The 16,842-nt window shown below is 37.8% G+C and overlaps 1 protein-coding gene across 3 annotated transcripts in view; it reads right to left on the reverse strand.

The window, feature by feature from the left end:
* Positions 1–2,541: 2,541 nt before the first annotated feature.
* Positions 2,542–16,842, reverse strand: part of srgap2 (SLIT-ROBO Rho GTPase activating protein 2) — a 99,432-nt gene continuing 85,131 nt past the window's right edge. For 2 of the 3 annotated variants that reach the window (XM_039673544.2, XM_039673545.2), the window contains 12 exons: positions 16,365–16,392; positions 15,859–15,889; positions 15,008–15,068; positions 13,970–14,047; positions 13,733–13,867; positions 13,498–13,603; positions 11,092–11,316; positions 6,441–6,520; positions 5,987–6,194; positions 5,681–5,827; positions 4,579–4,897; positions 2,542–3,712 (listed from right to left, as the gene is read on the reverse strand). In XM_039673544.2, the coding sequence (XP_039529478.1) occupies positions 3,242–3,712; positions 4,579–4,897; positions 5,681–5,827; positions 5,987–6,194; positions 6,441–6,520; positions 11,092–11,316; positions 13,498–13,603; positions 13,733–13,867; positions 13,970–14,047; positions 15,008–15,068; positions 15,859–15,889; positions 16,365–16,392 (1,889 nt within the window). In that variant the 3' untranslated portion in view covers positions 2,542–3,241. The remainder of the gene's footprint in view (positions 3,713–4,578; positions 4,898–5,680; positions 5,828–5,986; positions 6,195–6,440; positions 6,521–11,091; positions 11,317–13,497; positions 13,604–13,732; positions 13,868–13,969; positions 14,048–15,007; positions 15,069–15,858; positions 15,890–16,364; positions 16,393–16,842) is intronic. The other variant, XM_039673546.2, reaches the window with a different exon arrangement.

The raw sequence follows: 16,842 nt of genomic DNA on the forward strand, positions 1-16,842 counted from the left end.
CTTGTTCGGTGCCTCTCGTTTGGAAAGGGTATTGTGTATCCGTTCATGATTTTAGAATAAGTTTAGATAGGAAAAATAACACAAGTTAAATGTTACTTTGTGGGTCAGAGTATTTCGTTTATTTTGCAAACCACTAACCATTTTTGTCCACAATAATAATAATATTTAAAAAAAAAATAAAAAAAATAACAACAAACCAAAATATTTATGTCGCCCTCTAGTGGAAGCGCGGAGGGACAAGCACATACTTCTCTAGAAAAGCATGATCTCACTTCTGTTCAAAGAAAAGACGCGGAACTTTTACCTTAAGTAGATTGCGGAAGAAAAATTCCATATTTCCTGCTAAGGCTAAATAATTTTTCATCATTTTGCCACTTAATTTCCTCTAGAACAAAATAAGCACTTTCAGGTTCTTCATAACATTCTGACAGTATTCTGAAAGACTTGCGTACAATTTGTGTTACGAATACATTAATTTTATTATTATATTAGGCTATTATAATTTATATATATATATATATATATATATATATATATATATATATCAAACAAGAAATGTGGAAATTAGCAAGAAATGTGGACACATTTCTTTAGTTTCCTAATTAAATTCCTTGCTATGTTGATTTTTATTTATTTTATTTTTTTAGTCCAGTGAACAAACCGAATCAGACTTCATGGGAAATAGGAGCTTTAGTGGGATAGTCCCTTTCTAGTTCCATAGGAACACATACAGGTGATGTGAATCACTCTTATAAACTTTATAAAAGACAAATAACAAATGTTTGATTTGAATGCTTTTTGTGTAATGGCAGGTAAAATGCCAGATGGAAAATGGATCAGAAAAAGATCCACATTTATATTTAAAATTAAAGAAAGAAAGAAAGATATTGATTAAAAAAATACAAACGTTACACATTTTACTATAGCATTTAATCAGGTAAGACAGGTAGGCCTATAGGAAGTATTTTTTATTTAAAATGAAAAACTAAAAAAAAAAGTGGCTGGGAACATTGGGAAAAAAGAACATTTTCATATTTTTACACTTTTTTATTGAAACAAAGACATTTTTAGCAGGTATTTCTTTTTGAAAGGGCTGGTAAAATTGCGGAAAAAAATATATTTTTTCACATTTTGCATCTTTTTATTAAAAAAATCAAATACACATTTAGCAAGCAATTTTTTTTTATTTAAAAATGTTTACTACATGGACTACACGTGGAATTATATCATGTATATTTGAGTGGCACCTACTATTGCTGTAACTGTACAATATTGTACCAAAAAGAAAAAAAAAACCCCACAAACAAAATAGGAAAAAAAAGAATGTACCTCTGTAATGTACACAATTGTATATACAAAGTACATCTGAACACAGGTTTCTCTGGTAACAGATATCTGAATGGACAACTATAAATATATCTGACAAGACAATTCATTTTACAGTCTTGCTTCGACTGGACAGGAATTACGTTTTAACAATAGTTATGATTACAAAAAAGAGAAAGAAAATCACCCTCACTTAATTTGTTCACAAACATACAATGCAGATTCAAGTGTATAATGATTGATTTCAAATTGACTCAATGAAAGACAACATTTTGTGTGTAAACAGAGGCCTCGGCCAACAGCATACCATTAACATTACACATTTAACACACATCATGAATTACCTGCTGTCATTTGCATGTAAAAGTCCCACCCACAAAACAACTCCAATAAGACAGTTTTTCCAGTTGCCTTTTTGAGGTATCGGGAACAACACACACAGAACACACTTCCAATCATTTACACATGAACAAATGTCACCACCTGTGATGTTTTCAGAACACGACAGCACATTCAGAAAATAACGCGTTAGAAAAAGGCTCGTCCTCAAAAAAAAAAAAACATTACTCGGGGGGGAAAATTCTTCGGTCATAAACATCTGTCCATAGATATTTTCCAAGAGTCACGGTCAGCCGTGCAAGACTGTTCAAGGCTCGTAATGCTTCAAAGTGAAGCAAGCTACTTTCGCCAACCACTCATTTTCTCAAATAATAAGGCCTCGCTTAGGAAAATACAGACTTGTCTGATCCATTCTGTCCTCGAAGGCATAATCAGGCTGTGTGAGGGACATTTAGCTATTTGGACAGGAAGATTGTCAGACCTTTTTGCACATTTTATCCTTCTGAGTCTGAAAATCTGAGGAAAGCGAGCCATGTTTTTACATGTGTGTCCCTTCTTTAGTCAGTTTGAATTAAAAGTCTTTCCCTTTTTGCATCGTAAAGCCATAAAACTGTAAAAAAAAAAAACAACTGCTGAATATTCTGAATATACATATACTGTACGTAAACACACATACTAATACATAGATACCATGATACAGACCCAGAGGTGATTAATAAACTATAGGGAAAATTAAATAAAATTCTTTTTCTTTTATCTGTTTTTGCTTTTTTTTTATACACAGGTGATGAAGAAATAATGTGCTTGCATGACATTCCTCATTTTTAGACACTTTTTTTTCCAGTTATAATCATAATTATTAAACTTCTACAAAACAAATGTGCCCACTGATAGAGATAATATTACAATAAAATGAAACGTTAGACTGCTATAATAATTTCAGAAGTGCTTTCGAACGGTGTGGAAAAGAATCCGTTTGTTAGGGAAGCCGTGTCCGTTCGCCATGCAAATATCTTGTGAATCCTCATGCAAAGATGTTCCTTCACCTTTGTCATGTTTAGGTGCACGTCTATGGTTGGATTCGCTAAAAGAGAAGCAGAAACTGCGCCGATGTGGATTATATGGTGATAAATGCACTGTAACTAGTGATAATTGTATAACAGATTTGTAGAATCTGTAGAAAAAGACGAGTTATGTCGGAGGTGTTTTTTTTTTTTATTCGATTCCCTGCGATGCTGTGCCGTCTGTAACCTGCTTCGAGTTGCGTCAGCACCCGAGTTTGGTAGGAAAAAAGTCTATCCATTGCTTGTTTGTCTTCAAAGTCTGACCCCTTTCCCATAAAATCAGGCAGAAAAACTCCAAACCACTCATTTGGGATTAGAAAAGAGGGATTGCTGATATCCATGTCTCAATCCAAATTAAAACAGTGCTGTAAAATCACTCCATAGTTTATTAATTCCACACTCACACACACTCACGCAAGCTTCCAATATCAGTTTGAGTTTGTTAAGTTGTCCGCAGTTTTCTGTTTCAGTCTGTGTCAGAGGGAATTACTAAGAATAGACGCTGTAAAGCCTCAGACCGGACAGGACTTGTCGTTGGGTGGCGGAGGGGGTGGCGGTGGTGTTGGTGGTATGGTGGTGGTCGGGGATCCCATCGCTGGACTGCCCCCAGCCGAACTGCTTTTTGGGAACACAACAGGCTTGGGTTTAGTGGCTGGGGGTCTGCTATCTCTGAAGCTGGAGCCGGAAGCAGACAGACCTGTGGAAGACATTGACGAAAGAGGGCTCTTGGGACCGGCGCTCTTGCCGGGCCGGAAGGTGGAGGGCATGTCGCTCGCCGAACTGGCGCTGCGCTGCAGAGGATGCTGGGAGGAGTCGGCCTCGCGGAGCAGGCGGGAATGGAGCGGGCTGGAGGGTTCAGACGCCCCGCCGCTTTTTAGCTGCTCTAGGGTGTCCAGCACAACATCAGGAGCGTGTTTGACACTGCTCTGCCGCTCCAGCTCCCGCAGCTCGCTCAGAGCCGTGTTCATAGTGGCCTCAATGTCCTGAGAGAGAAGAGAAGTAAAAGAAGACAAATTTTAATTTGATGTATGTGATTATTTTATATTTTATATATTTGAAACAAACAACACTTCTTATGCTGCTCTTCTTATTTTATTATTATTTTTACATTTTAAAATGCATTTTTTTAATGGATTGAATTTATTGTAATGTAATGTAATGTAATTTAATTTAATAAAAGACTTGAATTCACACACGTTTGTGGTCTCATATATAAAACCAAAATTGAAACAAACTTCAAAAAATGTCATGCATAACTAAATGAATGTATCTCTTATGAAGGCTTAGTTAACATATAATATTTTTTTGGGCAAACAAAATATTATCTACAAAAGTATTACAGTATTGACCAACTAACTTTTTAAAGTCTGTTTTATGAAATGGTTTTTGACGTTTTTATTTTGGACCCTGTATGGTAACCACATATTGATGGTGTGTTTAGTGTCATTTTTTTAGTACTTCGCTCCTTTTCAAATGAACAACATTTGTAGCTTTAGTTTTAGCCAAGGTCAGTCCGTTCTGATATCTGTTGTACAGGCAGTTCAACAACAAAGGATGACTTGACCGCAGGAATTCCAACTCAATTACAACCACAGTGGGGATCGATCCTGGACCTCTATCCAGCCGTGAAATTACAGTTCAAAGAAAGATAAATGGGATGCTTTAATACACAGACACTCTGGAGAGCTCAGCACTTTTTACAAAGAGGAAAATAGACTTTCAGTTTACCTGCATGACATTTTTATTCAGTATAAGTTTGAATGAAAGCTGACAGGGTTTGAATGTTGCTGAATCGAAATAATACTTTTGAATGAATCACGTGCAGCAGTGAAGAACTGATTTGTTGTACCTGTGAGCTGTGCTCCACCTGAGCGATGACCTCCGGCTCCAGTGGTCTGTGGTTGCTGAAACTCTTGGATCGTCCTGCAGGAGTAGACTTTCGGAGCTGAGGACCTTCCACCTTAGTCTTCAGAGATGAGTGGCGAGTGATGGAGTTCAGGACGCTGTGAGCGCTGACTGGTCGCTTGTCTGTCCCCTCCTTGGCCAGTCCACCTGCAGGCATGGAGGAGGTCTTCAACCCCCCTGAGGCTCCAGATGAGCCCTCACCAAGACCCTCCACTGTCCGGATTGTTCTCCGGATGCTGGTAGATTCTGGACGTTTCCTCAACCTGAGGTGGATAAAGTGTAGGCAAAATATCAATATTATGAAAAGAATTTATTTGAATGATATGAGCAGAATTGAATGGTTATTAAGACATTTTAAGGGACTAAATTTTAAATTATTTCAAATAATTTAAATATACATTACAAAATATTGTAAATATGTCTTATATCCTTTTTTTAATATATTAAATTAATATTTCTAACGATTATATATATATATATATATATATATATATATATATAATATATATATATATATATAGTGCTGTCAAACGATAAAAAAAAAAAATCACCAAATAAATCACATATTTTTCTGTAATTAATCGTGAATAATCTCACCTAACGTTAAAGTTTTTAATATATTTTTATATCGAAATAATTTCACATTTAATTTCCAGATTAATGTAGAGACAACATACAGACAATAGCCTATATTTTGTTTAATGGCATCTTTTTTTGAAAGAAGGTCAGTATCACAGATACAATACTGTGTCTATTATATTGATTTTTTTTTTTCAAAATTTTTGCATCAAAGAATAATTGAAAGCTATTTATTTATTAGGTTTTTAAAAAATAACAACTTTTAATTTTTAAAAGCATTTGCATGAATAAAAGATTGATCATTTAATCTAATGCTAGCCAAATGCTGCGTTGAATGCGCTAAATATTTGTAAAACTTTAAAATGAAAAAAAATTATTTGCATGCATTAATGCGTTAATTTTTACAGCTCCTAATATATATAATATAAATGCTTTCATTTTAGTTTCACAATTTTTAATCAACTTACTTGTTGAGGTTAGCTAGGTATATATCAGCCACATGACCTCCAATGGGTGAACTGGCACTGGCTCTGGCGGACACCTTCTCTTCCACAGAATCATGGGATGCCTCTAAGTCAGCTTTGGGACTTCCTCTGCCTGCATATCCATCTGGCCTATTACACGAAATCACAGACACCTCAAGAATTAACACACTATGTGGTCTTATTATTAGTTAAGATCATAGATGATTAACTTCTACCAGCTCACTAACTCATTAGAAAAGCAGTTCTGGCCAATATCATTAGTTAAAATCAATAAACTGGACAGCTTACATGTCCTGCACTACTATGTACTGGTGTGGAATGAGTCCCTCTGCGCCGTTGTGGCGACCCTCCCACCAGTCCTCAGATGCACGGTGGTACAGCAGCAAAGACGCCCCCTTCTTAAAGGAAAGCTCGCGGTTGGTGCGTCCAGTGTAGTCGAAACGTGCGATGGCCTCGATGGGGTCAGACTCTGAAACGTTCAAGGACCCTGACTTTACTATTTAGAGACATGAGAGACAGAGAAAGACAGGAAGGGGAGAGAGCGAGAGGGAAGAGAGAGAGCATGGGAAGGTTATTGCGTGGGAAGCCAGGCAAGTTAGAGCACACTCATCAAAAACGGCTTTGGAGCTGAAGAGTGGGAGCACAGACAGAGGAGTGTGACAAAGGAGCAGACTTTTGGTGCAGTGGCTTTTGGAAGATTTGTGTGCATGTTAGTATGGTCTTCTATGGTGTCTAGGCTCACCATCATCGCTGTTGTGGATTTCAGAGGTGGTGTCAGGTGCGGGTTCATCCACTAGGGGGGGCTCAATGTGTGGACTATCACTGTAGAATTGACAGCAAGAAAGATGAATCAGTGGAAACCTCCATTACAGACTTCAGAGCATTAGAAATGACAACAACACAAACGTTTTTACATTCAATTTACATTCAATACATACTCGCATATCCATTAACAAATTAAAAGTTGCTGAAATTAAAATGTATGTTTCTCATTATCTTAAAGACCTTGTGATGCACAGGCTTCTGCTTAAATTATATAATTATATTTTTTGTTTGTAGATAAATATAAATTGTGTGAAGGTGTGAATTTCCATTTTAAGTGAAATCGTTCAGCAAATAAATAAAAGAAAAACAAAAAAAAAATACGATTCAAAAGTTTAAATGTTTTTGAAAGACATCTCTTATGCTCACCAAGGCTGCATTTATTTGACCAAAAGAGACATTTTTACTATTATCAATGTTAAAAAAAAACATTTTATTTAAAATAGAAACATTTTGTAACATTATAAGTGCATTTACTGTTACTTTTGATCTATTTAATGCATCTTTGCTGAATAAAAGTATTTCTTTCTTAAAAAAACAAACAAACATTGACTACAAACTTTTAAACAATTGTATAAATAAAAAAATATTAAAAAATGCACCAAAATACCAAGTTTTGCCACCAACCACACAAGTATGGAAGCATTTTTAAGTAAGCTGATAAGCTGATTTATAATATTCATATTTTTATAATACTATAGGTTTAGTTGCATTTTATTATTTTCATTTAACATGCAAATAATGACCAAAACCTAATGACCCAATCATGACCCCTTATTGGGTCAAAACCCACCAGTTTTGTGTATTTTTTTTTTACTGCATAATTCCCATATATTTTTATTGTTTTTGACAACTTATTTAAAAATTAGGAAAATAGTAATAATCTAAAATGAGTATAGGTGCGGTCAAACGTTTCAATTCTATCAAATGTAATTATTAATACTGGACTGAGAGGGAAAAAGCAGAAGCAAAATGAATGTGGATATTCTGAGAACCAGTTATGCCTTTAGGTCTCTCTACGTCTCTCTCTTCATTCCTGAAACAGTGTGTATATGCTTCTTTGAAGCAAAACAGGAAGCAGAACACAGATACAAGGATCAAAGCTGGACCTTCCTGTGGCCTCTTGACTCCAAACTGAACCGGCCCTCACTCAACTCCTTTGGGGAATCTAATGAGACCAGAATACACTGTACTAACGCACAGGAAAATGGCTAGTTTCCAAGGTCATGCAGGCTTCAATGCTGATAACAGCTCTGTTATGCCATTCACAGGCCAAGAAACCCTCTAATATCCTTAGTATAAAACCCATCTGATCTCCCATTGAGCACTCAAGCAAAAACACTGACTAATTTACTGTCATCACTGTACCAATAAAAGCTGCTCTCTCGTATCATGCGTTGGAGGAAATTCAAGCTCCGTAGAGTGAAAATGCAGTACTCCACCCAGCTGGAATATATCTCACTAAGACCATCCTGCTTTATTACATACAGTTGGCAAGCATGAAGTCTTGGCTAATGAAAAGCTTAGTTTCATTAGAGAGCAGCTTTAGACAGAAGGAACTTAAGGATAATGACTATATAATGCTAATCTTTGCCTGGTGTGTGTGTGTGTAGGCTGACATTGTCAGGCAGGTTTGGCAAAGCACACATCTATCAGTGTTTCAGTGAATCTTTAAAATGACAGATTGGTCTCACTGAGCAGTCAGTTGGGGAAGAAGACCCTGTGATCCTCCTGTCACTCCATCTGAGAGAGTGTGTGTAAGCTTTGATCTGGGCTCTTAAGGTAAAATGAATGATCCTCATGGCTTCTTCACCCATGAGCACATGAGTTTGTGTTCAGGGAGGTCAGAAGCTGCTCTGATTCTTAATGTCTTCCCCAGAGACACTGCATGTCTCATTCTGCTCTCAGCATCAGTCTCGGACAAAACCTTGACACTTATTTTTACTTTTGCATGTGCAAGGTCAGTGATGATCACGGTGCAAAAGACAAGTGAATTTCAAGTGAATTTCAGACAATTAAAGCACAATCCTAGCAATCCTAATTCTCATCACCAAAATGAATGCTTAAGTATTTAAAAAATTGGGGTTGCGTCCGATTTTTAGATCAGCGGCTGTTAAATCGTACAGTAGGAAGGCTCAAATTCATGATGCTCACTCTCAAACAGATCGTGTCACCAATCAGATCCGAGGACTGGTTTGTCATGATAGATCTAAAGGATGCTTACTTCCATGTGTCTATCCTTCCACAACACAGGAAGTTCCAGAGGTTCGCTTACCAATATCGTTAGCGTACCAATATTGGGTACTTCTGTTCAGCCTAGCGTTCTCTCCCGAAATGTATGGATGCGGCTCTGGCTCTGCTGTGACTCCAGAGCATCCGCATTTTGAAATATCTCGATGATTGGTTGATTTTAGCTCAATCGGAGCATCAGGCGGCTCGGCATCGAGATGTCGTTCTTGCTCATATCAAGTTACTGTTGTTGAGGCTCAATGCCAAGAAGAGTGTGCTATCTCCACTTCAGAGGACCACTTTTCTGGGTGTAATTTGGGATTCGACGACGATTCAGGCACGCCTATCTCCTGCTCATATCGCTTAGATCCTTACGGCTGTCAAACAAGCAAAACTGGGCCAGTCACTCACTGTCAAACAGTTTCAGAGACAACGATATACCTTGTGGCCTGCTGTACCTGAGACCGTTGCAGTGGTGGGTTGCAAAAGGGTTACTCCGCATGATCAGGGTCACGCGACATTGTCTTCGTGACCTGGCCATGTGGAAAGAACCTTGGTTCCCATCCCATGGACCCGTGCTGGGAGCTCCTTGTCATCAGGTCATCGGATGCTTTCCTCACGGGCTGGGGGGCAATCATGAGTGGTCGCCCAGCTCAGGGTCTGGGGCAGGGCCTTCATCTCTCATGGCACATACATTGTCTAGAAATGTTGGCAGTGTTTCAGGCTCTGAAACACTTCCTCCCAAACCTGTTTTTGTCCAAGCTGGCTAGCCAGAACCTTCTATGGTCCCAGGGGAAGCTTCTTTCATTGAGGCCGATTTCTATCCCAGGGTATCTAAACCAGGGGGCAGACACCCTGTTCAGGCAGGGGCCGAGGCCCAAGGAATGTAGACTCCACCCCGAGGCATGTGGAGTTCCTCTGGAATCATTTCGGTCGTGCCGAGGTAGACCTTTTTGCATCCATGGACACATCAAACTGTCCACTGTGGTTCTCTCAAAGTCATCCAGCCCCTCTGGGGTTGGACACTATGGTACAGGCGTGGCCGAGGTCACGTCTGTACGCATTTCCCCCAATTGCTCTGCTATCTATCTAAATATCTATATATAACCAATATTTTACGCCTGTATTGAATTTTACAGAAGTTTCATAATACAGAAATGAGAATTTGGGAATAAAATGTCCTAAATTTAATGAAAATAATATCATTTTGTGTATTAGAATAGCCTACATTTTCTTTATGTGAAATATGTTTCTTCTAATTTTGGGGTGTAATATGACACATTTCTTTCTGATATTCTGAACATTTCTTTCTGATATTCACCCAAAAGTTTAGTTAAATAATGCACCCTGTCTGGCAAAATAGAACAATTGTTTACTTTTACATTACACTGTACGTTAAAATAATTTTCACATGAATGGTGAATCTAAAATTCTGATCTAAGTTCAAAAAGTCAAGTTCTTAAGTTCATTTGTGATCGAAGTTAAAATACAGAATGAACTTCATATCAGGTCAGGAACTGAGTTTGCAACGTGTTAACTACAGTATGTTGTCAACGTGTCTCGATTTCACGTGACTAAAGCCTCAGGAAACTGAAACGAGACTCTGACTAAACCCTGAGCTAAAAACACATCATCTCACCAGCTCAAAGTCTTAATTACACCGCCCATGCAATCCAAACAATAGCATGCATGAGAACCACATGAAAAGAGCCACGTATTTATGCCTGCATCTCACAAACAAACCTGATCTGGATATGTTGCTTTCTTCTCACGGTGACACGGCGATCTGAAGTCATTTCCTCTTTGACATCCAAAACAGTTATTAAAAAGCTACAGGAGGCATTTCATTAGCGCTTGGCCTTGAGCAGGGAGGATAACCTCATTTTTAATTTAAAATCAGACTTTTCCTGAAGACGCTTTATAAGTCTGGCTGCATTTCGCAGTTCTGGTTGCCTTCATTGTGACATCTTTTGGGAGTCTAGGTCGTGTGCTGACATTTCTGGGGGTCAGAAATCTATCTGTGTCTTCAACCATTGAACTGACAGCTTAAATGGGCAGAATATATGTAGGATGTAAACTCTGGCTCCCTGTAGGGCTCTGTTGGTCTTTATAATGTCTCTTTATCTTTATAATGCTCAGTGCATCATTTCAAACCTGTCCTGTATTAAATCAAGCGCGTCTGACCAACTCATTTCTGGTTATGTGGTTCGGCTGAGCAGCTGCTCTAATAAAACGTGGGGCCAAAATTCACTGCCAATGAATTTTGCCAAGATTATGTGCTTCATTTCCATCCTTTTTTTCTTCTCTGTAACCGAATTCACTCACACTGATTTTAGACTCACCAGTATTCCTCAGTGGCTCCTCCACGGTCATAAATGGGCCCTTCCAGCTCACGAGGCCCTGGAAAGATGCTCTCGTGATGGATAATAATGGTTTTGATGAGCTCGTTTACATGTGCCTGGCAGGAGACTTGGTCATGGCCCTCGGGCACAGACATGAGTGTGGGGCCGAAGCAGATAGCCAGGTTGTAGGGGTCCATCATGTTGTCGTCACTATACTGGGACAGACTAGTTAAAAGAGAGAAAAATGTAAAAAGAATTAACCAAAATATAGGAATGTTAATTGTTAATTATAACGTTACTTGAATTCATATTTTAATAACAACGACAACATAAAAAATAAAACAACAAAAATGTGTATATCCTTTTTAGTAAGTGCTTTTGTTTGTTTTTATTTAATGAATAATTATTTCAGTAAATATATATATATATATATATATATATATATATATATATATATATATATATATATATATATATATATATAATTAGCTTTCCATCCCTAGGGGTTTGTGAACCCCAGTTTGGGAAACACTGATGGTAAATCACTATTTGCTAAGAAAATCCTGTATTTTTGCAATTATTTTTTGCATTTTTCTGATGCTATCAAGTTCCAAAGTAATTTTCAAACTAAAAAAAATACAATCTTCTTATGTCCGTGATTTTAATTAACCTAAAATTACTTAAGATGAGGGATACTGCACAAAACTCTTTGCATTGTTCCAAAGGTTAGAAAATTTCATAATAATTAAGCCCTAAAAATAAAAAAAAAAAATAAATGGATCGAATAAAACTGAAAATAGATACATGAAATGCATTTCTTTAATTACATTTGAATAATTAAAAAAAAAATACAATTAAGATTTGATAGTTTGCAATATAACAAATATCAAAACCTTTAAACAAATACTAGTCATGCTATCCATAACCACGTTAAACTGATCCCTGATTACATAACCATTCTCATGGAGAGACCAGTTCCTGCTGGACTAATGAGAAAAACAGACTGAGTTCCAGATGAGACTCTATCTACACTTCCTTACGACAGCTCATTTATCATGAGCCTAAGCCAGCTTCCTCCCATTTATGTGTGTCTGTGAGACTGCTCTGAATTGTAACACTTTTAATTGTCCCCCTTCTAACTTAATGGGATGCCCATTTAATTACTGAAAACTCAAATGTGTCAATAAAGTGGGGAAATGTATCCTTATTTGTATGTGTGTTTGGGGCGAGGGGGGTTGGGATAAAAGCAGTAGTGTCACATAAACATCCTCATGGAGAGGCTCCAAACCAAATTTATGAGCACTGTCCTTTCCAGAGAGTTACAACTGCACAGGCATCACCAATTACCCTGCCTTGTCCTGCAAACGTCTATACCATCCCTCTTGATGTGTATTTGTGAGTGTATACCATGCAAACCTTTGGACGAGCACATAATTTGGCTGTTTTGCAGGCCAGAGCACATTAGAGAGAGCAGGAGTTCTTTAGAGACCACTTCTGGCACCTCCATTGACTTTTACAGGGGAGGAAAGATCTATCGGCCGTAGCGCAAACAGAGAACCCATTCACTGAGGACTACAGACATCCAGCATGGGAGCACTAATAGGGGCTTGATAGCGACACCATACCTCAACACACACTCGCTGTGATACGAGGGCTGGAAAGGGTTCAGATGCTTTAAGAAAATCAGACACGCCTGCGTGCATTACAGCGGTCTGGAGTAGAAGCTAAGATCGTGTTGTGGTCTGGAGGGTCTTTCAAAAGGACCACAGGGTGGAAAGGAGTGTAAGAATGAGAGGCAGGGATATGGAGGGATGGTTCCAAGAGGCTTGAGTGCTGTAGTCCTTGGATGAGGTTGGGTATGGGCCAATTTTCTCTTTTTGGGAAGAGAATATTTACATTTGTAGTAAAACGGTCTAGTAAAATGGTAAGTCTAGATTGCATATAAGCTCTTTGTACGTTGAGGTAAAGTTAGATGTAATAAATCACTGGAAAATGGCACTGGGTTAAAGGAAACGTTCCCCAAAATAATTCTGTCATCATTTACTCACCCTCATGTTCTTCCAAACCGTAAATTTTCTATTTATTCTTTTATTCAATGAAAAGCTCATATCTTCAGGGATTCAAACTAATCAGAAATCCCCCTAAAATGTGGATTTACAGTTGATTTTAGCATGAGGATAAAGGGAAAAACTTACTCTTTTCTCTCTATATATTATATATTTATATGGAAAAGAGCATCTGGGCTGTAAGAAAGTTTGTTTTCCTGGCTTTAAGAAAGTCGAAAGGACGTGAGTGGGAGTTAATGATTGTCATAGCCCTTGTCTTGAGTTGAAATCACAGACAACCAAAAGAACAAAATGACTTTAGGGGAAACATGCGGAAAGAGCTTTGATCTGTGGAACTCACTGGTTGAGGAAAGCGAACAGGTATCTCATGATAAGCAGGGTGTTGCTGGGTATTGACAGCAGGACTTTGTGGATGTGGACAGCTCTGTCCTGGAGGTTCTCCATGGCTGGAAAAAAACAACATCAACAAGACATGAGTTCATTTAGGACAAAAGCTCGTCCATTGTCTAATCTGGTAAGCCTGGACTGCGGTACACACGTGTACTGTGGGTGTAGGAAATAAAGCGGACACTCACAGACACAGGACATTAGGTCATGGAAGACTTCCTTAGGAAAGAGGGCGTTATCCAGGCCTCTGAAGTAGAGCTTTAACACTCCAGCGATGGAGTCCATGTCATGATCATTCTGGTCCCCAGCCAGCGGATCTTCACCTGAGACACAATGATGGAGAAGACAGTGACCCATTAATAATACAAGTTTGATTTGAAATAGACAAACGTAGGCTCAGCATGTGACAGGCTGGATAGACTCACCTCTTTCAAAGGCGTTCTTAATGTCATTGACTTCCACCTGGGAGCCAGACACCCTGAATATCCCCTCGTGATGGAGACCTGTACAGACACAGGCATGACGTTATGGACACAGAATAGACAGGAAGTCCTGTGTTTCTTCACTCAACCTGACGTGTTTGTTCTTCATAGTAGACACTGATATAATCTTAAAATTGAAGCTGACCCTACAGCACAATGGCAAGAAGAAAAAAAAGTGTCGAGCTGAGAGTTTACGAGAACTTGATTGGATAAAAAAAATAATGATAATAATAATATATAGTAATTAGTAATTTTAATTGATTTAAATGATTACAAACCAATGATTATTATTAATCATTTTATTGTGTTTTAAAATAATAAAACACATCATGACAAAAGTAGCCCAATTCACAAACTAAAACTTAAAAATTATCACTTTTAGAGACTTAAGTAATTTTTTATGATGAATTAACATGGTTACTGAAGTATCTGACTAATTTGTGTATATGACAACTTAAAGATACTTAAAGACTGAGTATTCATGAGATTTTCCAGTCATTCAAATATTTTTTTAAATACCATTTTATTAAATCAGAAGTAATTTCTAACCAGTTAAATATTTTAAGCAGACCATAACCAGAAAAATGTATATTCACTAGAGACTTTTCCAAGTATTTATTCACTTCAATTACTTTTCCAGGTCTGCAAATCAGTTTTAAAATTGCCTTGATATTTCCATGACATTAGGTAATGACATTGGGAACCCTGGTAAAAAATAATATAAGATTTATTTATTTTCCAAAATATGTAAAAAAAAAAAAATAGCATTATCTTGTTTAGTTTTAATTCGGACGAAATAACGATGAATCCTCTGATGCTAAAAAGAGGGGGAAAATGGATAGTGCAAAAGGAATGGAAGTGGTATATACTGCAAATAAATGAAGCGGAACAGAACACTTTGTTTATTTCATGAGTTAAAGTCCAGAGAGCGACATAGCAATAGTGCTTTTGGCAAGAAAAGGAAAGAGAGAGCAAGCTCACCGTGTCGACTGATGAAGCGAATACAACTCTCCACCATCAGGGGAATGATTTGGCTGGACTCCTAAGAGAAGGAAAGAAGAAAAAAAAAATAGAAAGTAAAATATGAAGGAGAAAATATGCAGGTCTGTTCAGATGATTCTGGGGGAAGGGTGGATATGAGGGGGGGGACCTTTCTGAACAAGGGTCTCTGTTACTCGGCACGGGACTCAAATAATAATAAATATTTGCAAAAGGAGGCAAGCATCAAACAGAATTTAGAAGGGATGGAAAAGCAGCACAGTTTGAGTCATGGGGGAATGGGGCAACGGTTGCTAGGAGACAGCTTCTCGCCACAGCTTCCTTTTGTTTATTTGGGTGAACAGGAAACGGCTAAGCGAAGCGGAATTTGGGCCACGTCTGGCCTGAACTACTCCTCGGAGATCACTCTCAAATACATGCTTACATGAATATAAAGCTTTTTTTGTATTCATTTTTACCTATAAATCTTATGTTTCTCAAAAATCATTTGACTTCTAAACACAGAACATTGCTCTTATATCATTATCCTTCACTAGAGGGCGACATGGACATTAGGTTGGTCAAATGAGGGGATGCAGTGGGTCCTTTTGTTCGGTTAGGCATATTACGGTTATATTACTTGCCTTTAATACATGCACATGGAAGTGTATAGATAATTATACAGATACACTAAGTAGTCTCGCACAGAATTTGCATTTCAATAACAATAACTATTATTAATTAATTAATAAAAAAAAAGATACATTATACATTTCTGTGCATAAATCCAGCATTGTTTGAATAAGAATCTCAATGTCAGTTCATCAATTTTACCAGCCAGTGATGATAAATACCTGTTTCCGCAGAGTGGAGTTCCTCCGTCCACTGAGAAAGCAGGAGAGAGAGAGAGAGAGAGAGAGATAGAGAGAAAGAAAGAGAAGCTCTGTCAGGATCATTTTCCCTCAAAATGCTCTAATTTTCACTTCACAATCTGTCTGTGGCCAATAGACCAGTAGAAATGACCCTCCTGAGAAAGATCCTATTTTAATACACTGGATTTAAACAAACACACACACAGTACTAACATTCATTAATATTTGTTGTGAAAGCGCTTGTTTTGTGTCTCTTCTGTGAACTCTTGTTTAAAGGTCCGTTCCCATTTCCGTACTCAATTATAACTGGAGAGTAAATCACCTTCCCCTGGCCTCAATAAATAAATCAGCAGATGTGAATAAAAGATGATTATGTCTGGACAAGATATTCATCTATAAATGGCCTTGAAACATCTGCATGTGTGCTAAATTATTTTTTTGCGTGTAAATGGTTTTCGTCTTGTTTGTGGGTTTCCCAAAGCACTCACCTGGCGAGGCAGTAGTCGGTCTTCTGACCTAAAGGTAGAGATACAAGAAGGAAAAACAAGGAAAAGAGAGAGGGAAACTGTTAGAAGGAAGCTGAATGTGTGAGGAAGAGGCCACAGCTGGAAATGGTTTCCTATGGGAATATAAAACTCGTCCCGCTTCTTGTCTGTGCTTCCTGTGGGACGTGACCCTATATCCACATATTCCCCTCCAAACACATTCAGCGACATCACAGCATGTAGTTTGACTCAGCAAATGACAAACGTGTAACAGACATCAATGAGCTAATCGTCTAAACCACTTTGTTCCCCTCAATCTGTGCTAAAGTAACAGCTGGGGATGCACACACTGTACCCGCACTGTAAGGCCGGATTTACTGAGGCATTTTTAGTGGAAAAAATGACTAAGACAGCCTGTGAATAACTAATATGTTTTAAATGTAATCAACAAATTCAATAAATGATTACATCACTTGAAATC

This window comes from Pimephales promelas, chromosome 21 (assembly GCF_988280905.1).
Source record: "Pimephales promelas chromosome 21, fPimPro1.hap1.1, whole genome shotgun sequence".
Classification (NCBI taxonomy): domain Eukaryota; kingdom Metazoa; phylum Chordata; class Actinopteri; order Cypriniformes; family Leuciscidae; genus Pimephales; species Pimephales promelas.